Source organism: Oncorhynchus keta, chromosome 4 (genome assembly GCF_023373465.1).
Source record: "Oncorhynchus keta strain PuntledgeMale-10-30-2019 chromosome 4, Oket_V2, whole genome shotgun sequence".
Lineage (NCBI taxonomy): Eukaryota > Metazoa > Chordata > Actinopteri > Salmoniformes > Salmonidae > Oncorhynchus > Oncorhynchus keta.
The window spans coordinates 15,938,541-15,962,552 of NC_068424.1; the positions used below are offsets into that span (position 1 = coordinate 15,938,541).

The following is a 24,012-nucleotide window of genomic DNA, read 5'->3' on the forward strand; positions in this document are numbered from 1 at the left end:
GACGGTCTTAAGTGGCAGAGTTTAATCCTGTACTGTTAGCAGGGAAGACAAGTCTCATATGCACACACATACTCTGATACTTACAAAATATTTAAATACAAATTATACCACGATAAAAACATTTTAGAAATCCCTTAAACCATTTTCTCTATTCTGTAGAAAGCCTTATAGTATGAACATGATGGCTGTCTTTTTCTAAATGATCAGTCAGATATAATGAAATGCTTAATCATATTTCTCCTACGGTTTCTTGGAATCAACCCCTTCTCTCTAACCTCCTGCAGTATTCACAGATCAGACAGAACTAGATAGGAAAAAGCAAGAGTTCATACACCGGTCGGTCAAACATATTTATCCAGTCCTTTCAGATCTATGACGACTGAAGAGGTAAGCGATTAGTGGATGGAGTAGGCTCATGCCTATTACCCTGTGTTACATACAACGCCACATCAGTAGTCAATCATCATCATTGGTTCAGTACACACAGACACCCTCGTCCACTTTCACCAACTACCTTGGCAGATCTTATGTTACAGAGTCAGACACTGTATCCTAGAAGACTACACGTGATTCAACTTAATGGTGGAGATTCATAGTGTGGTCATTCTACCTGGCCGTCTAAAGCTAGTTTTGAGTACATTTAAACGACCCCAGTGTAAGGTCCTGACTGACGCTAACATGGTGGGTCTCATTTTGGAAAGTTAATCATCCCAACCTTGCATCTCTCCAGTTAGACCTGTGTATTGCCTTAGTTTAGAAGTCAGGATTGATGATGACGAGCAGTATAGGTGTCACTATGCACATGTACAGAAGCAGGTGAACCAACAGAGACAGATGTGTCACTACGCACCATGTACAGAACCAGGTGAACCAAAGGAGACAGGGGAAGAGCTGGAGAAAAGAGGTGGTGTGTAGGAAGAAGTCTGACCATTAACCAAGCCATACGTCTGTTCCATGCAGACATTTTTATCTCCATATCAAATCATTTCTGGGTAACAATTAAGTACCTGTGATTGTTTTCTATTAAAATGGTAAAAATAAACATTTCTTAAGTAAGAATTTTGCTAGTACTGTCTGGGAGTGGTAAGGGGGAAACAAAATTAGCTGCTATTGGCAGAAAGGATTGGAATTCTTTCTTATTGGTCTAACTAATTTACACAAATAGTGATGTCACCATGGAAGGCCAAAACTCCCACCAAAACAGGCTGAAATTCAGGAGGAAGATAAACTAAACAAACTCAGATTGCTCTCGGTCTCTCATCATCTTCTGTCTTCCTTTTCTGTCCTCTGTTGTTCTGTCTCAGTGGAAGAGTGTCCGATAGGAAAGCAGGTCTGTTTCATATCATAGAATGTGGCATTTACAAATGTGTAAAGATAGAAATACGGCAAATAGATTGACTGTCAAATAGAACATTCGCAGAGAAAGTGGAGAGCACAGGTGAACTAGAACAAGAATGGCATCTATGCCAAGAGTATCATTTTTTTGGTGACCATTGGTGACAATATTGATATTTTTTAAACTGCTCCAGCAGTCAGAAATCTACACTCACCCCCACCATATATACACAAAGGTCAGGGGTCATGACAATACCCCTGGTCGCTGACCCCTGACCCCATTAGGGAGACTGCACTATTACATCCTGTCACTACCTCCCAAAGACAAAAACACCTGGGATAAACACTGAGGCTACGTCCAAAATGCCTACTCTGACCAAAAGTATTGCACTATGTAGGAAATAGGGGGGCATCTCAGACAGAGCCTGAGAGAAACTAAGACAACAGAGAGAACGAGTGTTGTCTGAGCGTGATCTGGAGTTGCTGTTCCTCTCTGGTTCCTCTTGTGGTTGTAGGTTGCTACTGCAGATGTCTGCCTGGATGGGAGACATCTCTCCTCCCGTCTCTGCTGAGCCGCCAGCCGCTCTGTGTTCACTCGTCTGTCTCAGTTCTCTCTCTTCATCCCTCCACCCTGACCTCTGGTTAGGTATGTACAGTATGGAGGGAAGAAGTAAGGAGGAGGGTTTGCCAGGGTTACCAGTTCATCATAGAGCTCCGGTTCAGGGTCATGAAGAAGACTTGGCTGCTGCCGCCGGAACGCACAGAGGCGAAAAACACCTGCAGACAAGCACACAGCATAATGAGGAGGGTTAGCATGTGTGCTGGCTTATATTTTTAGGATTCCTTGCAGCTTGTGTGTGTGTGTGTGTGTGTGTGTGTGTGTGTGTGCTCTTAGCTTGTATACGTGTTTGTGCTTACACACACCTTGTCGTTCCTCTCCGACAGGAACTTCAGTCGCTGAGCTCGCTTGTGCATGAAAACTCCGTCGAGGTGTCCCGTCTCCACGGAGCGGATCTCAATGGCCTTCTCTCCCCAGCCCATGATCTGGTTGGAGTGGATGTAGGCTGGGGGAGGGACAGGGACATACAGACAGGGGATTGGACAGGAGAGCACTCACTCAAACCAGTCACCCAATCACAGATCACACCCCTAGGCCACGCCTCTGGGAGGATATCATTGCAGCAGTTTCTGTTTCTAAATCTGAATGGCGGATAAAAACTCAAACACCTGAGCTATCCAGCCTGAGGGGGGATGGGGAGGGGCAGTTTCGTATGGACCCAGGGGGCAACGCTAGTAGGAGAGATCCCCAGAGCTGGGGGGGGGGGGAGGGTCAAAGTGAACCGCAGAGAGCTACTAGGAAAAATGGCCATCTGAGCGTCTACTGAATGTGATGACTCTTGTATGGTGGTTCTACAGGATGGTAACCCTGCCCCTGGGTGGTAATACTGGAGCAGGGATTGTGCAGGTGATTGATGACTATGAGGATGGTTACAGCAGTAGTAGCATAAGGATAGTTGGGTGATTTTACCTCCCAGTTCTGTCATCCATCTCCTGTGTACTCAGGAAGTGGGCTGGCCAACGGACTGGAGTGAGTGTGTGTGTCGGTGTGGGCCTGTCTCTGTATGTGTTTGTATGTACTGGTTTGTATTGGTCATGGTGGCTTGGGGCTGTATATGTTGATATAGTATTTGTGTGTTGGGGCCGGGGTTGAGAGGCCTTTTAAAGGAAGGAGATATCAACTCAGGGGTAGAAGCAGGGTAGCCTAGTGGTTAGAGCGTTGGACTAGTAACCGGAAGGTTACTAGTACAAAGGTACAAATCAAGGTACAAATCTGTCATTCTGTCCCTGAACAGGCAGTTAACCCACTGTTCCTAGGCTGTCATTGAAAATAAGAATTTGTTCTTAACTGACTTGCCTAGTTAAATAAAGGTTAAAAAAAATACATTTAAAAAACCTCCTAGGACTGAGTACAGTCTCAAAACACAACACAAACCCACAGTGTTTCAGACAGAGACAGAATGAGCCAAATGAAAACAGTCAATCAGACTGACAAGACAAACTGAAGCTTGGTGTTAGAGTGGAGAGACAAAAGAGAAGCAGTGAATGGGCAGAGCTGATCAGACACAGGGATCTATCAAGATCCATTTGAGATCTACTGGGATTAAAGCAATAGGATACTGGTTTCCCCATCACTAACTAAACCTAGCCCTGAGCTTTGTAATTAGATGTGATGGGTGTCGTTAATAGACCTGGGCCAAATATTTGAGGGCGCTTGACTTAGCTTGGACCGTACACTTGTGGTACTATTCCATGGCATTAATCAAGCACAGCTCAAGTGCTTTAAAGTATTTGATGTATGTACATAAAGACAAACAGAAAGTGTCACCATCCTAAAGGGAGACAGGTATATACAGTGGCAAGGAAAAGTATGTGAACCCTTTGAAAATATCTGGATTTCTGCATAAATTGGTAATAACATTTGATCTGATCTTCATCTAGGTCACAACAATAGACAAACACAGTCTGCTTAAACTAACAACACACAGACACTTCTACATTTTCATGCCTTTATTGAACACACCATGTAAAAATTTGCAGTGCAGGGTGGAAAAAGTATGTGAACCCTTGGATTTAATAACTGGTTGACCGTCCTTTGGCAACAATAACCTCAACCAAACATTATCTGTAGTTGTGGATCAGACCTGCACAACAGTCAGGAGGAATTTTGGACCATTCATCTTTACAAAACTGTTTCAGTTCAGCAATATTCTTGGGATGTCTGGTGTGAACTGCTCTCTTGAGGTCATGCCACAGCATCTCAATCGGGTTGAGGTCAGGACTCTGATTGGGCCACTCCAGAAGGTGTATTTTCTTCTGTTGAAGCCATTCTGTTGTTGATTTACTTCTATGTTTTGGGTCGTTGTCCTGTTTCATCACTCAACTTCTGTTGAGCTTCAATTGGCGGACAGAGAGCCTAACATTCTCCTGCAAAATGTCTTGATAAACTTGGGAATTCATTTTTCTGTTGATGAACGCAAGCTGTCCAGGCCCTGTGGCAGCTACAAACCATGATGCTCCCTCCACCATACTTTACAGATGGCATGAGGTTTTGATGTTGGTGTGCGGTGGATTTTTTTCTCCACACATAGTGTTGTGTGTTCCTCCCAAACAACTCAACTGTAGTGTCATCTGTCCGCAGAATATTTTGCCAACATCAAGGTGCACTTTTGCAAAACTTCAGATGTGCAGAAATGTTTTTTTTTGGACAGCAGTTGCTTCTTCCGTGGTGTCTTCCCATGAACACCATTCTTGTTTAGTGTTTTACGAATCATAGACCCGTCAACAGAGATGTTAGCATGTTCCAGAGATCTCTGTAAGTCTTTAGCTGACACTCTAGGATTCTTCTTAACCTCGTTGAGTATTCTGCGCTGTGCTCTTGCAGTCATCGTTGCAGAACAGCCACTCCTAGGGAGAGGAGCAATAGTGGTGAACGTTCTCCATTTATAGACAATTTGGACTGATGAACATCAAGGCTTTTAGAGATACTTTTGTAACCCTTTCCAGCTTTATGCAAGTCAACAATTCTTAATCTTAGGTCTTCTGAGATCTCTTTTGTTCGAGGCATGGTTCACATCAGGCAATGCTTCTTGTGAATAGCATACTCAAATTGTGTGTTTTTTATAGAGCAAGGCAGCTCTAACCAACATCTCCAATCTCATCTCATTGATTGAACTCCAGGTTAACTGACTCCAGACTCCAATTAGCTTTTGGAGAAGTCATACTTTTTCCAACCTACACTGTGAATGTCTAAATGTTGTAATCAATATAGACACGAAAAATACAATAATTTGTATGTTATTAGTTTAAGCACACTGTTTGTCTATTGTTGTGACTTAGATCAGATCAAATGTTATGACCAATTTATGCAGAAATCCAGGTAATTCCAAGGGTTCATATACTTTTTATTGCCACTGTATATCGTAGACCTATAGAGACATCTAGACATACTGTCGGTCATTTACTGTATGTGGAGACCTTCTCATTGAACATCTCTCCCTACTTTGCTGCTATAACAGCCTCTACTCTCCTGGGAAGGCTTTCCACTAGATGTTGGAACATTGCTGCTATAACAGCCTCTACTCTCCTGGGAAGGCTTTCCACTAGATGTTGGAACATTGCTGCTATAACAGCCTCTACTCTCCTGGGAAGGCTTTCCACTAGATGTTGGAACATTGCTGCTATAACAGCCTCCACTCTCCTGGGAAGGCTTTCCACTAGATGTTGGAACATTGCTGCTATAACAGCCTCCACTCTCCTGGGAAGGCTTTCCACTAGATGTTGGAACATTGCTGCTATAACAGCCTCCACTCTCCTGGGAAGGCTTTCCACTAGATGTTGGAACATTGCTGCAATAACAGCCTCCACTCTTCTGGGAAGGCTTTCCACTAGATGTTGGAACATCGCTTCCATTCAGCCACAAGAGCATTAGTGAGGTCGGGCACTGATGTTGGGTGATTAGGCCTGGCTAGCAGTCGGCATTCCAATTCATCCCAAAGGTGTTCAATGGGGTTGAGGTTAGGGCTCTGTACAGGCCAGTCAAGTTATTCTACACCAATCTTAACAAAGCATTTCCAAATGGACCTGGCTTTGTGCACGGGTGCATTGTCATGCAGAAAAAGGAAAGGGCCTTCCCCAAACTGTTGCCACAAAGTTGGAAGCACAGAATTGTCTAGAATGTCATTGTATGCTGTAGTGTTAACATTTCCCTTCACTGCCTAGCCAGAACCATGAAAAACAGCCCCATACCATTATTCCTCCTCCACCAAACTTTACAGTTGGCACTATGCATTGGGGCAGGTAGCGTCTCCTGGCATCCACCAAACCCAGATTCGTCTGTCAGACTGCAAGGTAGTGAAGTGTGATTTTTCACTCCTGAAAACACGTTTCCACTGCTCCAGAGTCAGATCGTGGTGAGCTTTACACCACTCCAGCTGACGCTTGGCATTGCGCATGGTGATCTTAGGTGTGGATGCTCGGCCATGGAAGCCCATTTCATGAAGCTCTCGAAGAACAGTTCTTGTGCCGATGTTGCTTCCAGGGGCAGTTTGGAACTCGGTAGTGAGTGCTGCAACCGAGGACAGACAATTTTTTATTTCAGCACTCGCCAGTCACTTTCGGGGCTGAGCCATTGTTGCGCATAGATGTTTCCACTTCACAATAACAGCAGTTACAGATGACCGGGGCAGCTCTAGCAGGGCAGACATTTGACGAACTGACTTGGAAAGGTGGCATCCAATGACGGTGCTACGTTGAAAGTCACTGAGCTCTTCAGTAAGGCCATTCTACTGCCAAGGTTTGTCTATGTAGATTGCATAGTGTGCTCGATTTTATACACCTGTCAGCAACGGGTGAGGCTGAAATAGCAGAATCCATTAATTTGAAGGTGTGTCCACACACTTTTGTATATATAGTGTCTCTTAGACCTACAGAGACGGGTAGCTATATCCTAGACCACAGAGACGGGTAGCTATATCCTAGACCTACAGAGACGGGTAGCTATATCCTAGACCTACAGAGACGGGTAGCTATATCCTAGACCTACAGAGACGGGTAGCTATATCCTAGACCTACAGAGACTGGTAGCTATATCCTAGACCTACAGAGACGGGTAGCTATATCCTAGACCTACAGAGACGGGTAGCTATATCCTAGACCTACAGAGACTGGTAGCTATATCCTAGACCTACAGAGACGGGTAGCTATATCCTAGACCTACAGAGACGGGTAGCTATATCCTAGACCTACAGAGACGGGTAGCTATATCCTAGACCTACAGAGACGGGTAGCTATATCCTAGACCTACAGAGACGGGTAGCTATATCCTAGACCTACAGAGACTGGTAGCTATATCCTAGACCTACAGAGACGGGTAGCTATATCCTAGACCTACAGAGACGGGTAGCTATATCCTAGACCTACAGAGACTCGTAGCTATATCCTAGACCTACAGAGACTCGTAGCTATATCCTAGACCTATAGAGAGGTAGATAGATACAGTACCAGCCAAAAGTTTGGACACACCTACTCATTCAAGGGTTTTTTCTTTATTTTTACTATTTTCTACATTGTAGAATAATAGTGAAGGCATCAACTATAAAATAACCCATATGGAATCATGTAGTAACCAAAAAAAACAGAAGCAAATGGGTGGTCATTTTGACCCTACGGGGTGAGATCTTGCGTGGATCTTGCGAGGGAGATTATCAGTGGTCTTGTATGTCTTCCATTTCCTAATAATTGCTCCCACAGTTGATTTCTTCAAACCAAACTGCTTACCTATTGCAGATTCAGTCTTCCCAGCCTGGTGCAGGTCTACAATTTTGTTTCTGGTGTCCTTTGACAGCTCTTTGGTCTTGGCCATAGTGGAGTTTGGAGTGTGACTGTTTGAGGTTGTGGACAGTTGTCTTTTATACTGATAACAAGTTCAAACAGGTGTCATTAATACAGGTAACGAGTGGAGGACAGAGGAGCCTCTTAAAGAAAAGGTCTGTGAGAGCCAGAAATCTTGCTTGTTTGTAGGTGACCAAATACTTATTTTCCACCATAATTTGCAAATAAATTCATAAAAAATCCTACAATGTGATTATCTGGATTCCCCCCCCTCATTTTGTCTGTCAAAATGACCAATTTTCGCTTCGTGATTATGAGGTAGTGTGTATAGATTGATGGCAAATAAAATTAATTTAATCCATTTTAGAATAAGGCTGTAAATGAACAAAATGTGGGGGGAAAAGGAAGGGGTCTGACTACTTTCCGAATGCACTGTATATCCTAGACCTAGAGAGACAGGTAGATAGAGAGATCCTAGACCTAGAGAGACAGGTAGATAGAAATATCCTAGACCTAGAGATATCCTAGACCTAGAGAGACCGGTAGATAGAGATATCCTAGACCTAGAGAGACAGGTAGATAGAGAGATCCTAGACCTAGAGAGACAGGCAGATAGAGAGATCCTAGACCTAGAGAGACAGGTAGATAGAGAGATCCTAGACCTAGAGAGACAGGTAGATAGAGAGATCCTAGACCTAGAGAGACAGGTAGATAGAGAGATCCTAGACCTAGAGAGACAGGTAGATAGAGAGATCCTAGACCTAGAGAGACAGGTAGATAGAGAGATCCTAGACCTAGAGAGACAGGTAGATAGAGAGATCCTAGACCTAGAGAGACAGGTAGATAGAGAGATCCTAGACCTAGAGAAACAGGTAGATAGAAATATCCTAGACCTAGAGAAACAGGTAGATAGAAATATCCTAGACCTAGAGATATCCTAGACCTAGAGAGACCGGTAGATAGAGATATCCTAGACCTAGAGAGACAGGTAGATAGAGATATCCTAGACTTAGAGAGACAGGTAGATAGAGAGATCCTAGACCTAGAGAGACAGGTAGATAGAGATATCCTAGACCTAGAGAGACAGGTAGATAGAGATATCCTGGACTTAGAGAGACAGGTAGATAGAAATATCCTAGACCTAGAGAGACAGGTAGATAGAGATATCCTAGACCTAGAGAGACAGGTAGATAGAGATATCCTAGACTTAGAGAGACAGGTAGATAGAGAGATCCTAGACCTAGAGAGACGGGTAGATTGAGAGATCCTAGACCTAGAGAGATGGGTAGATAGATCATGTACAGGTAGATATCCACAATATTTCAGTATCATCTGGTTGCCAACCAAACAGCAACACAAAAACAACATTATAACAAAGTAGCAGACAAACAAACATTTATCCTTGTGCTGGGGACAGGGGCACGACTCTAGGGGTATGAAGTGTGTAGGAGCATGCAGAGTGGTGTAAGTGTGAGTTATTATATACAGTTGAAGTCGAAAGTTTACATACACCTTAGCCAAATACATTTAAACTCAGTTTTTCACAATTCCTGATATTTAATCTTTGTAAAAATTCCCTGTCTTAGGTCAGTTAGGATCACCACTTTATTTTAATCATGTGAAATGTCAGAATAATAGTAGAGAGAATGATTTATTTCAGCTTTTATTTATTTCATCACATTCCTCATGGGTCAGAAGTTTACATACTCAATTAGTAATTGATAGCATTGGCTTTAAATTATTTAACTTGGGTCAAACATTTTGGGTAGCCTTCCACAAGCTTCCCACAACAAGTTGGATGAATTTTGGCCCATTCCTCCTTACAGAGTTGGTGTAACTGAGTCAGGTTTGTAGGCCTCCTTGCTCGCACACGCCTTTTCAGTTCTGCCTACAAATGTTCTATAGGATTGAGGTCAGGGATTTGTGATGGCCACTCCAATACCTTGACTTTGTTGTCCTTAAGCCATTTTGTCACAACTTTAGAAGTATGCTTGGGGTCATTGTCCATTTGGAAGACCCATTTGCAACCAAGCTTTAACTTCCTGACTGATGTCTTGAGATGTTGCTTCAATATATCCACATAATTTTCATACCTCATGATTCCATCTATTTTGTGAAGTGCACCAGTCCCTCCTGCAGCAAAGCACCCCCACAACATGATGCTGCCACCCCCATGCTTCACGGTTGGGATGGTGTTCTTCAGCTTGCAAGCTTCCCCCTTTTTTCTCCAAACATAACAATGCTCATTATTGGCCAAACAGTTCTATTTTTGTTTAATCAGACCAGAGGACATTTCTCCAAAAAGTACGATCTTTGTTCCCATGTTCAGTTGCAAACCGTAGTCTGGCTTTTTAATGGTGGTTTTGGAGCAGTGGCTTCTTCCTTGCTGAGCGGCCTTTCAGGTTATGTCGAAATATGACTCATTTTACTGTAGATATAGATACTTTTGTACCTCTTTCCTCCACAAGGTATTTTGCTGTTGTTCTGGGATTGATTTGCCCTTTTCGTAGAAAAGTACATTCATCTCTAGGAGACAGAACGAGTCTCCTTCCTGAGTGGTATGACGGCTGCGTGGTCCCATGGTGTTTATACTTGCGTACTATTGTTTGTACAGATGAACGTGGTACCTTCAGGCATTTTGAAATTGCTCCCAAGGATGAACCAGACTTGTGAAGGTCTACAGTTCTTTTTCCGAGTTCTTGGCTGATTTCTTTTGATTTTCCCATGATGTCAAGCAAAGAGGTGCTGAGTTTGAAGGTAGGCCTTGAAATACATCCACAGGTACACCTCCAATTGACTCAAATGATGTCAACTAGCCTATCAGAAACTTATAAAGCTATGACATAATTTCTGGAATATTCCAAGCTGTTTAAAGGCACAGTCAACTTAGTGCATGTAAACTTCTGGTCCACTGGAATTGTGATACAGTGAATTATACGTGAAATAATCTGTCTATAAACAATTGCTGGAAAAATTACTTGTGTCATGCACAAAGTAGATGTCCTAACCAACTTGCCAAAACTATAGTTTGTAAACAAGACATTTCTGGAGTGGTTGAAAAATGAGTTTTAATGACTCCAACCTAAGTGTATGTTAACTTCCGACTTCAACTGTATAGCATGTGGAAGGGGGGGGGGGGTCGGAGTCGGGTGGGAGGAGCAGGGGTCGGAGTCGGGTGGGAGGAGCAGGGGTCGAGGACGCAAGGGTCAGAGTCGGGTGGGAGGAGCAGGGATTAAGGACGCAAGGGTCAGAGTCGGGTGGGAGGAGCAAGGGTCGGGTGGGAGGAGCAAGGGTCGGAGTCGGGTGGGAGTAGCAGGGGTCGGAGTCGGGTGGGAGGAGCAGGGGTCGGAGTCGGGTGGGAGGAGCAGGGGTCGGAGTTGGGTGGGAGGATCAGGGGTCGGAGTCGGGTGGGAGGAGCAGGGGTCGGAGTCGGGTGGGAGGAGCAGGGGTCGGAGTCGGGTGGGAGGAGCAGGGGTTGGAGTCGTGTGGGAGGAGCAGGGGTTGGAGTCGTGTGGGAGGAGCAGGGGTTGGAGTCGGGTGGGAGGAGCAGGGGTCGGGTGGGAGGAGCAGGGGTCGGGTGGGAGGAGCATGGGTTGGAGTCGGTGGGAGGAGCAGGGGTAGGGTGGGAGGAGCAGGGGTTGAGGACGCAAGAATCAAGTTTTTATTGTTCTTAGTTTTTATGACCGTTCCGTGAGGGGTAGTGTGGTTTAGTCCAGGTCTCATGGTTAATCCAGGTCTCATGGGGTAGTGAGGGGTAGTGAGGAATAGTGAGGAATAGTGAGGGGTAGTGTGGAATAGTGAGGGGTAGTGTGGAATAGTGAGGGGTAGTGTGGAATAGTGAGGAATAGTGAGGGGTAGTGAGGGGTAGTGAGGAATAGTGAGGGGTAGTGAGGAATAGTGAGGGGTAGTGAGGGGTAGTGAGGAATAGTGAGGGGTAGTGTGGAATAGTGAGGGGTAGTGAGGGGTAGTGAGGAATAGTGAGGGGTAGTGAGGAATAGTGAGGGGTAGTGAGGAATAGTGAGGGGTAGTGAGGAATAGTGAGGGGTAGTGAGGGGTAGTGAGGAATAGTGAGGGGTAGTGTGGAATAGTGAGGGGTAGTGAGGGGTAGTGAGGAATAGTGAGGGGTAGTGAGGAATAGTGAGGGGTAGTGTGGAATAGTGAGGGAATAGTGAGGGCAGTGAGGGGTGGAATAGTGAGGGGTAGTGAGGAATAGGAGGGGTAGTGAGGGCAGTGTGGGGTAGTGAGGGGTAGTGTGGAATAGTGAGGGGTAGTGTGGAATAGTGAGGGGTAGTGTGGGGTAGTGAGGGGCAGTGTGGGGGTAGTGTGGGGTAGTGAGGGTAGTGTGGGGTAGTGAGGGGCAGTGTGGAATAGTGAGGGGTAGTGTGAATAGTGAGGGCAGTGTGGGGTAGTGAGGGCAGTGTGGAATAGTGAGGGCAGTGTGGAATAGTGAGGGGTAGTGTGAATAGTGAGGGCAGTGTGGAATAGTGAGGGGCAGTGTGGAATAGTGAGGGGTAGTGTGGGGTAGTGAGGGGTAGTGTGGAATAGTGAGGGCTAGTGTGGAATAGTGAGGGCTAGTGTGGGGTAGTGTGGAATAGTGAGGGGTAGTGTGGAATAGTGAGGGGTAGTGTGGAATAGTGAGGGGTAGTGTGGGGTAGTGAGGGGTAGTGTGGGGTAGTGAGGGGTAGTGTGGAATAGTGAGGGGTAGTGTGGAATAGTGAGGGGTAGTGTGGAATAGTGAGGGGTAGTGTGGAATAGTGTGGAATAGTGAGGGGTAGTGTGTCTGAGAATGTGAGCGGTGTGTATATAGTGTGTGTGAGGAGCAGGGGTCGGGTGGGAGGAGCATGGGTTGGAGTCGGTGGGAGGAGCAGGGGTTGAGGACGCAAGAATCAAGTTTTTATTGTTCTTAGTTTTTATGACCGTTCTATGTATTTTTGGTATCGTCTCCTTCGCTCCTTCTGTGCACTGTGCTCCTTCCCACTCACACACCAAGCCCCTCCCCCTGCCACTCACAAAAATAACAATGAAAGATAACTTCTTCCTCTCTGAGGACAAGCAGTTTAAACTCACTATTTGCATTTGAGGTTTGGTCCAACGGAAATTGGTCATATCGACACAAATGCTTAGAGACATTTTACTGTAATAGACAAGAACTTAAAAACTCTCTTACAATACCCTTTTAAAGTCTCAACTCCCAAAATGTTGAACAGAGCAGACCCTGCTAAATTGAGTGTCAATAAACATGATTGTGGAAAGTTAATGCTCTGTTTGTCACGGGCGGCATTGCGGTACAGCTAGCTGCATTATAGCCACAGACTGTCATGGGCTAGTAGTAGTCTGTGTGTAGTCTGTGTTTAATAAATGTGAAATGAACACAAAAAGACACATTTATAACAGGAATTGGCAACTTGTTCTGAGAAATAAGCATCATCTTATCCAGGTAGGCTACTTGATTTCAGTATGTTAAAGTGAACATGCGGCTGTTCAGACAGGAGATGGACAGGAGGGTGTATATATAATAGTTCAACTGTTCTACCATAGCATATAAACGATTAGCTGGCAACTCACTGCCACGTGGGTTTGCGCTTGAGAGATTGTTCATGAGACCTGTGTTAAATTTTCTAAAAGGCCTGCTACAAAATGTTCATTATTAGTGGTTGTTCATGAATTTGCATTTTCATAGACAGAAAAAAGCAGGGTGATCTATTTTGATAAAATAATTTGTGGGTCTTATGGTTTAGTCCAGGTCTCGTGGTTTAGTCCAGGTCTCGTGGTTTAGTCCAGGTCTCGTGGTTTAGTCCAGGTCTCGTGGTTTAGTCCAGGTCTCGTGGTTTAGTCCAGGTCTCGTGGTTTAGTCCAGGTCTCATGGTTTAGTCCAGGTCTCATGGTTTAGTCCAGGTCTCATGGTTTAGTCCAGGTCTCGTGGTTTAGTCCAGGTCTCGTGGTTTAGTCCAGGTCTCGTGGTTTAGTCCAGGTCTCGTGGTTTAGTCCAGGTCTCGTGGTTTAGTCCAGGTCTCGTGGTTTAGTCCACGTCTCGTGGTTTAGTCCAGGTCTCATGGTTTAGTCCAGGTCTCATGGTTTAGTCCAGGTCTCATGGTTTAGTTCAGGTCTCATGGTTTAGTCCAGGTCTCATGGTTTAGTCCAGGTCTCATGGTTTAGTCCAGGTCTCATGGTTAATCCAGGTCTCATGGTTTAGTCCAGGTCTCATGGTTTAGTCCAGGTCTCATGGTTTAGTCCAGGTCTCATGGTTTAGTCCAGGTCTCATGGTTTAGTCCAGGTCTAATTTTACATGCAGTGTTTTGACCTTTTAATTGTGCATAAAAGCATTTAGAGAATTGTATTTATTTATTTTCTTATCGATTTTGGGGGAGGGGTTTAGGAATAGTGAGGGGTAGTGTTTGAGGATAGTGAGGGGTGTTTAGTGAGGGGTTTAGTGAGGGGTAGTGAGGGTGCATAGTGAGGGGTAGTGAGGAATAGCTATTTAGTGAGGGGGTAGTGTGGGGTTAGTTTGAGGAATAGTGAGGAATAGTGAGGGGTAGTGAGGGGTAGTGAGGGGTAGTGAGGGGTAGTGAGGTGTAGTGAGGGGTAGTGAGGAATAGTGAGGGGTAGTGAGGAATAGTGAGGGGTAGTGAGGAATAGTGAGGGGTAGTGAGGAATAGTGAGGGGTAGTGTGGAATAGTGAGGGGTAGTGTGGAATAGTGAGGGGTAGTGTGGAATAGTGAGGAATAGTGAGGGGTAGTGAGGAATAGTGAGGGATAGTGAGGGGTAGTGTGGAATAGTGAGGGGTAGTGAGGAATAGTGAGGGGTAGTGAGGAATAGTGAGGAATAGTGAGGGCAGTGTGGGGTAGTGAGGGGTAGTGTGGAATAGTGAGGGCAGTGAGGGGCAGTGTGAACAGTGAGGGCAGTGTGGGGCAGTGAGGGGTGTGGGGTAGTGAGGGGCAGGGGGAAGTGAGGGGGTAGTGAGGGGCAGTGAGGGTAGTGTGGGGTAGTGTGGGTAGTGAGGAATAGTGAGGGGGCAGTGAGGAATAGTGAGGAATAGTGAGGGGTAGTGTGGGGTAGTGAGGGTAGTGTGGAATAGTGAGGGGTAGTGTGGAATAGTGAGGGCAGTGAGGGGTAGTGTGGAATAGTGAGGGGTAGTGTGAATAGTGAGGGGTAGTGTGGAATAGTGAGGGGGGTAGTGTGGGGGTAGTAGAGGGGGGGTGAGGGTGAGTGAGGGGTAGTGTGGGGTGTGTGGAATAGTGAGGGGATAGTGTGGGGTAGTGTGGGGTAGTGTGGAATAGTGAGGGGTAGTGTGGAATAGTGAGGGTAGTGAGGGGTAGTGTGGAATAGTGAGGGGTAGTGTGGAATAGTGAGGGGTAGTGTGTCTGAGAATGTGAGCGGTGTGTATATAGTGTGTGTGAGGAGCAGGGGTCGGGTGGGAGGAGCAGGGGTCGTGGGAGGAGCATGGGTTGGAGTCGGGGGAAGAGCAGGGGTAGGGTGGGGGGAGGAGCAGGGGTTGAGGACGCAAGAATCAAGTTTTTATTGTTCTTAGTTTTTATGACCGTTCTATGTATTTTGGTATCGGCTCCTTCTGTGCACTGTGCTCCTTCCCACTCACACACCAAGCCCCTCCCCTGCCACTCACAAAAATAACAATGAAAGATAACTTCTTCCTCTCTGAGGACAAGCAGTTTAAACTCACTATTTGCATTTGAGGTTTGGTCAACGGAAATTGGTCATATCGACACAAATGCTTAGAGACATTTTACTGTAATAGACAAGAACTTAAAAACTCTCTTACAATACCCTTTTAAAGTCTCAACTCCCAAAATGTTGAACAGAGCAGACCCTGCTAAATTGAGTGTCAATAAACATGATTGTGGAAAGTTAATGCTCTGTTTGTCACGGGCGGCATTGTGCTAGCTGCATTATAGCCACAGACTGTCATGGGCTAGTAGTAGTCTGTGTGTAGTCTGTGTTTAATAAATGTGAAATGAACACAAAAAGACACATTTATAACAGGAATTGGCAACTTGTTCTGAGAAATAAGCATCATCTTATCCAGGTAGGCTACTTGATTTCAGTATGTTAAAGTGAACATGGGCTGTTCAGACAGGAGATGGACAGGAGGGTGTATATATAATAGTTCAACTGTTCTACCATAGCATATAAACGATTAGCTGGCAACTCACTGCCACGTGGGTTTGCGCTTGAGAGGCAGTTCATGAGACCTGTGTTAAATTTTCTAAAAGGCCTGCTACAAAATGTTCATTATTAGTGGTTGTGCATGAATTTGCATTTTCATAGACAGAAAAAGCAGGGTGATCTATTTTGATAAAATAATTTGGGGTCTTATGGTTTAGTCCAGGTCTCATGGTTTAGTCCAGGTCTCATGGTTTAGTCCAGGTCTCGTGGTTTAGTCCAGGTCTCGTGGTTTAGTCCAGGTCTCGTGGTTTAGTCCAGGTCTCGTGGTTTAGTCCAGGTCTCATGGTTTAGTCCAGGTCTCGTGGTTTAGTCCAGGTCTCATGGTTTAGTCCAGGTCTCGTGGTTTAGTCCAGGTCTCGTGGTTTAGTCCAGGTCTCGTGGTTTAGTCCAGGTCTCGTGGTTTAGTCCAGGTCTCATGGTTTAGTCCAGGTCTCATGGTTTAGTCCAGGTCTCATGGTTTAGTCCAGGTCTCATGGTTTAGTCCAGGTCTCATGGTTAATACAGGTCTCATGGTTTAGTTCAGGTCTCATGGTTTAGTCCAGGTCTCATGGTTTAGTCCAGGTCTCATGGTTTAGTCCAGGTCTCATGGTTAATCCAGGTCTCATGGTTTAGTCCAGGTCTCATGGTTTAGTCCAGGTCTCATGGTTTAGTCCAGGTCTCATGGTTTAGTCCAGGTCTCATGGTTTAGTCCAGGTCTAATTTTACATGCAGTGTTTTGACCTTTTTAATTGTGCATAAAAGCTTATTTAGAGAATTGTATTTATTTATTTTCTTATCGAGAAGTTTTGGGGGAGGGGTTGTGAGGAATAGTGAGGGGTAGTGTGGAATAGTGAGGGATAGTGTGGAATAGTGAGGGGTAGTGAGGGGTAGTGAGGGGTAGTGAGGAATAGTGAGGGGTAGTGAGGAATAGTGAGGGGTAGTGAGGAATAGTGAGGGGTAGTGAGGGGTAGTGTGGGGTAGTGAGGGGTAGTGAGGAATAGTGAGGAATAGTGAGGGGTAGTGAGGGGTAGTGAGGGGTAGTGAGGAGGGCAGTGTGGAATAGTGAGGGGCAGTGAGAATGTGAGGGTGTGAGAATAGTGAGGGTAGTGTAGTGAGGGAAGTAGTGTGGAATGTGAGGGCAGTGGGAATAGTGAGGGTAGTGTGTAGTGAGGAATAGTGAGGGCAGTGAGGAATAGGGGGAGTGAGGGAAGTAGTTGTGTATAGTAGTGTGTGTGAGGAATAGTGAGGGGTAGTGAGGGGTAGTGTGGGGTAGTGAGGGTAGTGTGGAATAGTGAGGGGCAGTGAGGGGCAGTGGGACAGTGAGGGTGTGTGGGGTAGTGGGGGCAGTGTGTGAGGCAGTGAGGGGTGTGTAGTGAGGGGTAGTGGGGGCAGTGTGGGGTAGAGGCATAGTGAGGGTGTGAGGAACAGTGAGGAACAGTGAGGGGTGTGGGGTAGTGAGGGGTAGTGCAATAGAGGGCAGTGTGGAACAGTGAGGGGGCAGTGAGAGGCATAGAGGGGCAGTGTGAATAGGGGGCAGTGAGAGGCATAGAGTGTGTGTGAGGGGGCAGTGAGGGGTAGGCAATAGTTAGGGTGTGTGGAATAGGGGGCAGTGAGGGCAGTGTGGAATAGAGGGGTGTGTGTGGAATAGTGAGGGGCTGTGGGGGGTGAACAGTGAGGGCAGTGTGGAACAGTGAGGGGTAGTGTGGGGAGGGGTAGTGAGGGGCAGTAGGGGTAGTGTGGGGTAGTGTGGGGTGTGGAATAGTGAGGGTAGTGTGGGGGTGAGGGGGGCAGTGTGGAATAGTTAGGGTGTGTGTGTGAGGGGTGGAATAGTGAGGGTAGGCATAGAGAGGGGCAGTGTGTGTGAGGGGTGTGGGGAATGTAGTGAGAGTGCATAGAGGGGTCTGTGAATAGGGGGGGCAGTGTGGAATAGTGAGGCAGTAATAGTGAGGTAGTGTGTCTGAGAATGTGAGGGGGTATATAGTGTGTGTGAGGGTGGCAGTGAGAGTTGTGTATATAGTGTGTGTGAGGGGGCAGTGAGTTGTGTATATAGTGTGTGTGGGGGACAGTGAGAGGCATAGAGTGTGTGTGAGGGGGCAGTGAGGGCATAGTGTGTGTGAGGGGGGCAGTGAGAGTGTAGTGTGTGTGAGGGGGCAGTGAGAGGCATAGAGGTGTCTGTGAGGGGGGCAGTGAGAGGCATAGAGGTGTCTGTGAGGGGGCAGTGAGAGGCATAGAGGTGTCTGTGAGGGGGGAGTGAGAGGCAATAGAGGTGTGTGTGAGGGGGGCAGTGAGAGGCATAGAGGTGTGTGTGTGAGGGGGCAGTGAGAGGCATAGAGGTGTCTGTGAGGGGGCAGTGAGAGGCATAGAGGTGTGTGAGGGGCAGTGAGAGGCAGGGGTGTGTGAGGGGGCAGTGAGAGGCATAGAGGTGTCTGTGAGGGGGGCAGTGAGAGGCATAGAGGTGTGTGTGAGGGGGCAGTGAGAGGCATAGAGGTGTGTGTGAGGGGGCAGTGAGAGGCATAGAGGTGTGTGTGAGGGGGCAGTGAGAGGCATAGAGGTGTGTGTGAGGGGGCAGTGAGAGGCATAGAGGTGTGTGTGAGGGGGCAGTGAGAGGCATAGAGGTGTCTGTGAGGGGGCAGTGAGAGGCATAGAGGTGTGTGAGGGGGCAGTGAGAGGCATAGAGGTGTCTGTGAGGGGGCAGTGAGAGGCATAGAGGTGTCTGTGAGGGGGCAGTGAGAGGCAATAGAGGTGTCTGTGAGGGGGGCAGTGAGAGGCATAGAGGTGTCTGTGAGGGGGGCAGTGAGAGGCATAGAGGTGTCTGTGAGGGGGGCAGTGAGAGGCATAGAGGTGTCTGTGAGGGGGCAGTGAGAGGCATAGAGGTGTCTGTGAGGGGGCAGTGAGAGGCAATAGAGGTGTCTGTGAGGGGGGCAGTGAGAGGCATAGAGGTGTCTGTGAGGGGGCAGTGAGAGGCATAGAGGTGTCTGTGAGGGGGCAGTGAGAGGCAATAGAGGTGTGTGTGAGGGGGCAGTGAGAGGCATAGAGGTGTGTGTGAGGGGGCAGTGAGAGGCATAGAGGTGTGTGAGGGGGCAGTGAGAGGCATAGAGGTGTCTGTGAGGGGGGCAGTGAGAGGCATAGAGGTGTCTGTGAGGGGGCAGTGAGAGGCATAGAGGTGTCTGTGAGGGGGGCAGTGAGAGGCATAGAGGTGTCTGTGAGGGGGCAGTGAGAGGCATAGAGGTGTCTGTGAGGGGGCAGGAGAGGCATAGAGGTGTCTGTGAGGGGGCAGGCATAGAGGTGTCTGTGAGGGGGCAGTGAGAGGCATAGAGGTGTCTGTGAGGGGGCAGTGAGAGGCATAGAGGTGTCTGTGAGGGGGCAGTGAGAGGCATAGAGGTGTCTGTGAGGGGGCAGTGAGAGGCATAGAGGTGTCTGTGAGGGGGGCAGTGAGAGGCATAGAGGTGTCTGTGAGGGGGGCAGTGAGAGGCATAGAGGTGTCTGTGAGGGGGCAGTGAGAGGCATAGAGGTGTCTGTGAGGGGGCAGTGAGAGGCATAGAGGTGTCTGTGAGGGGGGCAGTGAGAGGCATAGAGGTGTCTGTGAGGGGACAGTGAGAGGCATAGAGGTGTGTGAGGGGGCAGTGAGAGGCATAGAGGTGTCTGTGAGGGGGGCAGTGAGAGGCATAGAGAGTGTCTGTGTGTAGGGGGCAGTGAGAGTTGTGTATATAGTGTGTGTGAGGGGGCAGTGAGTTGTGTATATAGTGTGTGTGAGGGGGGCAGTGAGAGGCAATAGAGGTGTGTGAGGGGGCAGTGAGAGGCATAGAGGTGTCTGTGAGGGGGCAGGGTGTGTGAGGGGGCAGTGAGAGGCATAGTGTGTGTGAGGGGGCAGTGAGTGTCTGTGTGTGGGGGACAGTGAGGGTTGTGTATATAGTGTGTGTGAGGGTGGCAGTGAGAGTTGTGTATATAGTGTGTGTGAGGGGACAGTGAGGGTTGTGTATATAGTGTGTGTGAGGGTGGCAGTGAGAGTTGTGTATATAGTGTGTGTGAGGGGGCAGTGAGAGTTGTGTATATAGTGTGTGTGAGGGGGACAGTGAGGGTTGTGTATATAGTGTGTGTGAGGGTGGCAGTGAGAGTTGTGTATATAGTGTGTGTGAGGGGGCAGTGAGTTGTGTATATAGTGTGTGTGAGGGGGGCAGTGAGTTGTGTATATAGTGTGTGTGAGGGGGGCAGTGAGTTGTGTATATAGTGTGTGTGAGGGGGGCAGTGAGTTGTGTATATAGTGTGTGTGAGGGGGCAGTGAGTTGTGTATATAGTGTGTGTGAGGGGGCAGTGAGTTGTGTATATAGTGTGTGTGAGGGGGCAGTGAGTTGTGTATATAGTGTGTGTGAGGGGGGCAGTGAGTTGTGTATATAGTGTGTATGAGAGGGGCAGTGAGTTGTGTATATAGTGTGTGTGAGGGGGGCAGTGAGTTGTGTATATAGTGTGTATGAGGGGCAGTGAGTTGTGTATATAGTGTGTGTGAGGGGGGCAGTGAGTTGTGTATATAGTGTGTATGAGAGGGCAGTGAGTTGTGTATATAGTGTGTGTGAGGGGGGCAGTGAGTTGTGTATATAGTGTGTGTGAGGGGGGCAGTGAGTTGTGTATATAGTGTGTATGAGGGGGCAGTGAGTTGTGTATATAGTGTGTGTGAGGGGGGCAGTGAGTTGTGTATATAGTGTGTGTGAGGGGGGCAGTGAGTTGTGTATATAGTGTGTGTGACCTACCAACAGAAGTAGGCATCTCTCCCCACTGCAGCACCACGTCTTTAGTGATGCGTCCGTAGGTGTTGACATAGACGCCCTCGTCCTCGTAACACAGCAGCATCTCCATCCCGTCGGTCCGCGGCAGCACCACGATGGCATGGGGCGTCACCTGACTCTGAATCTGCCGGGGGCGATAGATACCACACAGTGGAGGGGTGGGGTGGCATCAGCCTGGCGGGCACAGAGCACGACCCCCACAACTCCTCTACCTCTTTCTTTCTCGTATTTCTCTAAATGTCTCTCTCTTCTTTCCCCCCCCTCCCTGTCTTGTGGCCAGCTTCCCACCCCCGTGTGAGGAGAAACTGCTGCAACAATGGAATCTCCCACTCCAACATTCACACAATCACCATGGTAACACAGAATGTAAACAAAATAGCATCGTCATGGTTTGAACAACAAATGGTAAACGTCATGGTATTTGAGCCCTGAAACCAGAACTACCACACAGTAGGTACGGTTACCATTGAAGAGGTCATAGTTCAAAGGGGAACCAATGGCTCACCACCAGAGTGGAGAAATCAGATGTTACCTGGTTCAGGTTTCCTTCTCTGAGCGCACACACACACACACACTCACACTCACACTCTTACGTGGGAGGGAATGTAGATGTCATAAGGGTTGCCAGAGTCGACATCAATGACATGGAACCCGACGCTGGAGCCATAGATAACCTTTAACCTCTGACCCTCCTCCACCGTCAGGTCAACCAGCTGGGGGTGGTGCTGCAGGTCAGTGAACGACTGACAGACAGACAGAACGAGAGACAGCAGGGAATAGAGAAAGAGATACTGTGATCACTGATGTGTGGAGAGCGTTTTGCTTGAAAATGGCTGCTGGGCATCACCCAGGTGATCGTGGAGGAAATGAGATCATACTGGTGTGTGTGTGTTACCTTGAAAGCCATGAACTTGTGGTAGGGTTTGGGTGCCCAGGCAAAGATCTCCACTGAGTTCTTCAGAGCGATGACCAGAAACTTGATCCTCTCATACTTCACTGGAAACAGCACAGACACAGAGTCAATCACTCACTGAGACTTGTTAGTAACCCGTGATAATGCCTAGGCTTTAGCTCAATGGGCTAATGCAACACACAGGTTTAAACTTCACCCAACCACCACCACCTCCGGGACGCACACACACGTACCAACTTTGTAGTGCACACAGCCCTCCAGCTCTCCTACAGTGACCCAGCCTTGCTTCTTCTCCACCTCGGGGTCGTTGTGTAATATCCTGTTCCTCAGCCAGGACAGGTAGTACACACGCAACTTATTCTTCTTCCCTGAAGAGAGAGAGGGGAGGGAGTAGAAGAGAGAGGGGAAAGGAGAAGAGGGAGTAGAAGAGAGGGGAGGGGAGGGAGTAGAAGAGAGAGGGGAAAGGAGAAGAGAGAGTAGAAGAGAGGGGAGGGAGTAGAAGAGAGAGGGGAAAGGAGAAGAGGGAGTAGAAGAGAGAGGGGAGTAGAAGAGAGAGGGGAATGGAGAAGAGGGAGTAGAAGAGAGGGGAGGGGCGGGAGTAGAAGAGAGAGGGGAAAGGAGAAAAGGAGAGAGAGAGGGGAGTAGAAGAGAGAGGGAATGGAGAAGAGGGAGTAGAAGAGAGGGGAGGGAGGGAGTAGAAGAGAGAGGGAAAGGAGAAAAGGGAGGAGAGAGAGGGAGTAGAAGAGAGAGGGAATGGAGAAGAGGGAGTAGAAGAGAGGGGAGGGAGGGAGTAGAAGAGAGAGGGAAAGGAGAAAAGGGAGGAGAGAGAGAGGGGAGTAGAAGAGAGAGGGGAATGGAGAAGAGGGAGTAGAAGAGAGGGGAGGGGAGGGAGTAGAAGAGAGAGGGAAAGGAGAAAAGGAGGAGAGCGAGAGGGGAGTAGAAGAGAGAGGGAATGGAGAAGAGGGAGTAGAAGAGAGGGAGAAGAGGAGAGAAGAGAGAGGAAAGGAGAAGAGGGAGTAGAAGAGAGGAGTAGAAGAGAGAGGGGAAGGAGAAGAGGGAGTAGAAGAGAGGAGGGAGGAGTAGAAGAGAGAGGGAAAGGAGAAGAGGGAGTAGAAGAGAGAGGAGTAGAAGAGAGAGGGGAATGGAGAAGAGGGAGTAGAAGAGAGGGAGGGCGGGAGTAGAGAGAGGGGAAAGGAGAAAAGGAGGAGAGAGAGAGGGGAGTAGAAGAGAGAGGGGAATGGAGAAGAGGGAGTAGAAGAGAGGGGAGGGGAGGGAGTAGAAGAGAGGGGAAAGGAGAAAAGGGAGGAGAGAGAGAGGGGAGTAGAAGAGAGAGGGGAATGGAGAAGAGGGAGTAGAAGAGAGGGGAGGGGAGGGAGTAGAAGAGAGAGGGGAAAGGAGAAAAGGGAGGAGAGAGAGAGGGGAGTAGAAGAGAGAGGGGAATGGAGAAGAGGGAGTAGAAGAGAGGGGAGGGGAGGGAGTAGAAGAGAGAGGGGAAAGGAGAAAAGGGAGGAGAGCGAGAGGGGAGTAGAAGAGAGAGGGGAATGGAGAAGAGGGAGTAGAAGAGAGGGGAGAAGAGGGAGTAGAAGAGAGAGGGGAAAGGAGAAGAGGGAGTAGAAGAGAGGGGAGTAGAAGAGAGAGGGGAAAGGAGAAGAGGGAGTAGAAGAGAGGGGAGGGAGTAGAAGAGAGAGGGGATAGGAGAAGAGGGAGTAGAAGAGAGGGGGGAGGGAGTAGAAGAGAGAGGGGAAAGGAGAAAAGGGAGGAGAGCGAGAGGGGAGTAGAAGAGAGAGGGAATGGAGAAGAGGGAGTAGAAGAGAGGGGGGAGAAGAGGGAGAGAAGAGAGAGGGGAAAGGAGAAGAGGGAGTAGAAGAGAGGGGAGTAGAAGAGAGAGGGAAAGGAGAAGAGGGAGTAGAAGAGAGGGAGGGAGTAGAAGAGAGAGGGGATAGGAGAAGAGGGAGTAGAAGAGAGAGGGGATAGGAGAAGAGGGAGTAGAAGAGAGAGGGGAATGGAGAAGAGGGAGTAGAAGAGAGGGGAGGGAGTAGAAGAGAGAGGGGATAGGAGAAGAGGGAGTAGAAGAGAGAGGGGATAGGAGAAGAGGGAGTAGAAGAGAGAGGGGATAGGAGAAGAGGGAGTAGAAGAGAGGGGAGGGAGTAGAAGAGAGAGGGGAAAGGAGAAGAGGGAGTAGAAGAGAGAGGGGATAGGAGAAGAGGGAGTAGAAGAGAGAGGGGATAGGAGAAGAGGGAGTAGAAGAGAGAGGGGATAGGAGAAGAGGGAGTAGAAGAGAGAGGGGAAAGGAGAAGAGGGAGTAGAAGAGAGAGGGGATAGGAGAAGAGGGAGTAGAAGAGAGGGGAGGGAGTAGAAGAGAGAGGGGAAAGGAGAAGAGGGAGTAGAAGAGAGGGGAGGGAGTAGAAGAGAGAGGGGAAAGGAGAAGAGGGA

General features: G+C 47.9%; 2 protein-coding genes and 3 long non-coding RNA genes across 42 annotated transcripts in view; 3 read left to right on the top strand and 2 right to left on the bottom strand.

Annotated features, from left to right (window-relative positions):
• The window catches only part of LOC118373797 (TRAF2 and NCK-interacting protein kinase-like), a 131,675-nt gene continuing 107,663 nt past the window's right edge, over nt 1-24,012 (bottom strand). For 10 of the 11 annotated variants that reach the window (XM_052501635.1, XM_052501633.1, XM_052501637.1 and 7 more), the window contains 6 exons: nt 21,813-21,947; nt 21,562-21,662; nt 21,260-21,409; nt 20,631-20,790; nt 2,260-2,399; nt 1-2,112 (listed from right to left, as the gene is read on the bottom strand). In XM_052501635.1, the coding sequence (XP_052357595.1) occupies nt 2,029-2,112; nt 2,260-2,399; nt 20,631-20,790; nt 21,260-21,409; nt 21,562-21,662; nt 21,813-21,947 (770 nt within the window). In that variant the 3' untranslated portion in view covers nt 1-2,028. The remainder of the gene's footprint in view (nt 2,113-2,259; nt 2,400-20,630; nt 20,791-21,259; nt 21,410-21,561; nt 21,663-21,812; nt 21,948-24,012) is intronic. The other variant, XM_052501652.1, reaches the window with a different exon arrangement.
• Nucleotides 7,995-9,252, bottom strand: LOC127918545 (uncharacterized). 2 transcript variants are annotated; one of them, XM_052501853.1, is made up of 3 exons: nt 8,619-9,252; nt 8,355-8,585; nt 7,995-8,288 (listed from the first exon to the last, which is right to left on the bottom strand). In XM_052501853.1, the coding sequence occupies exons 1-3, from the start codon at nt 9,250-9,252 to the stop codon at nt 8,239-8,241; spliced, it is 915 nt and encodes a 304-aa protein (XP_052357813.1). In that variant the 3' UTR covers nt 7,995-8,238. The 2 variants fall into 2 exon arrangements, with proteins under 2 accessions (XP_052357813.1, XP_052357812.1); XM_052501852.1 differs by having other exon boundaries at nt 7,995-8,321.
• Nucleotides 13,528-16,911, top strand: LOC127918551 (uncharacterized). Of its 25 annotated transcripts, XR_008100407.1 has the most exons (5): nt 13,528-13,734; nt 13,905-13,942; nt 16,070-16,202; nt 16,317-16,373; nt 16,411-16,911. It is a non-coding gene; the product is annotated as an uncharacterized LOC127918551 (long non-coding RNA). The 25 variants fall into 25 exon arrangements; XR_008100472.1 differs by lacking the exon at nt 16,070-16,202 and having other exon boundaries at nt 13,811-13,980; nt 16,260-16,373; XR_008100461.1 differs by lacking the exon at nt 16,070-16,202 and having other exon boundaries at nt 13,811-13,980.
• LOC127918614 (uncharacterized) lies at nt 18,032-19,468 on the top strand. Of its 3 annotated transcripts, none has more exons than XR_008100558.1 (4): nt 18,032-18,053; nt 18,628-18,726; nt 19,299-19,364; nt 19,429-19,468. It is a non-coding gene; the product is annotated as an uncharacterized LOC127918614 (long non-coding RNA). The 3 variants fall into 3 exon arrangements; XR_008100556.1 differs by lacking the exon at nt 18,032-18,053 and adding an exon at nt 18,286-18,340; XR_008100557.1 differs by lacking the exon at nt 18,032-18,053 and adding an exon at nt 18,286-18,307.
• Nucleotides 19,762-20,188, top strand: LOC127918602 (uncharacterized). The gene is made up of 3 exons (XR_008100541.1): nt 19,762-19,809; nt 19,845-19,880; nt 19,916-20,188. It is a non-coding gene; the product is annotated as an uncharacterized LOC127918602 (long non-coding RNA).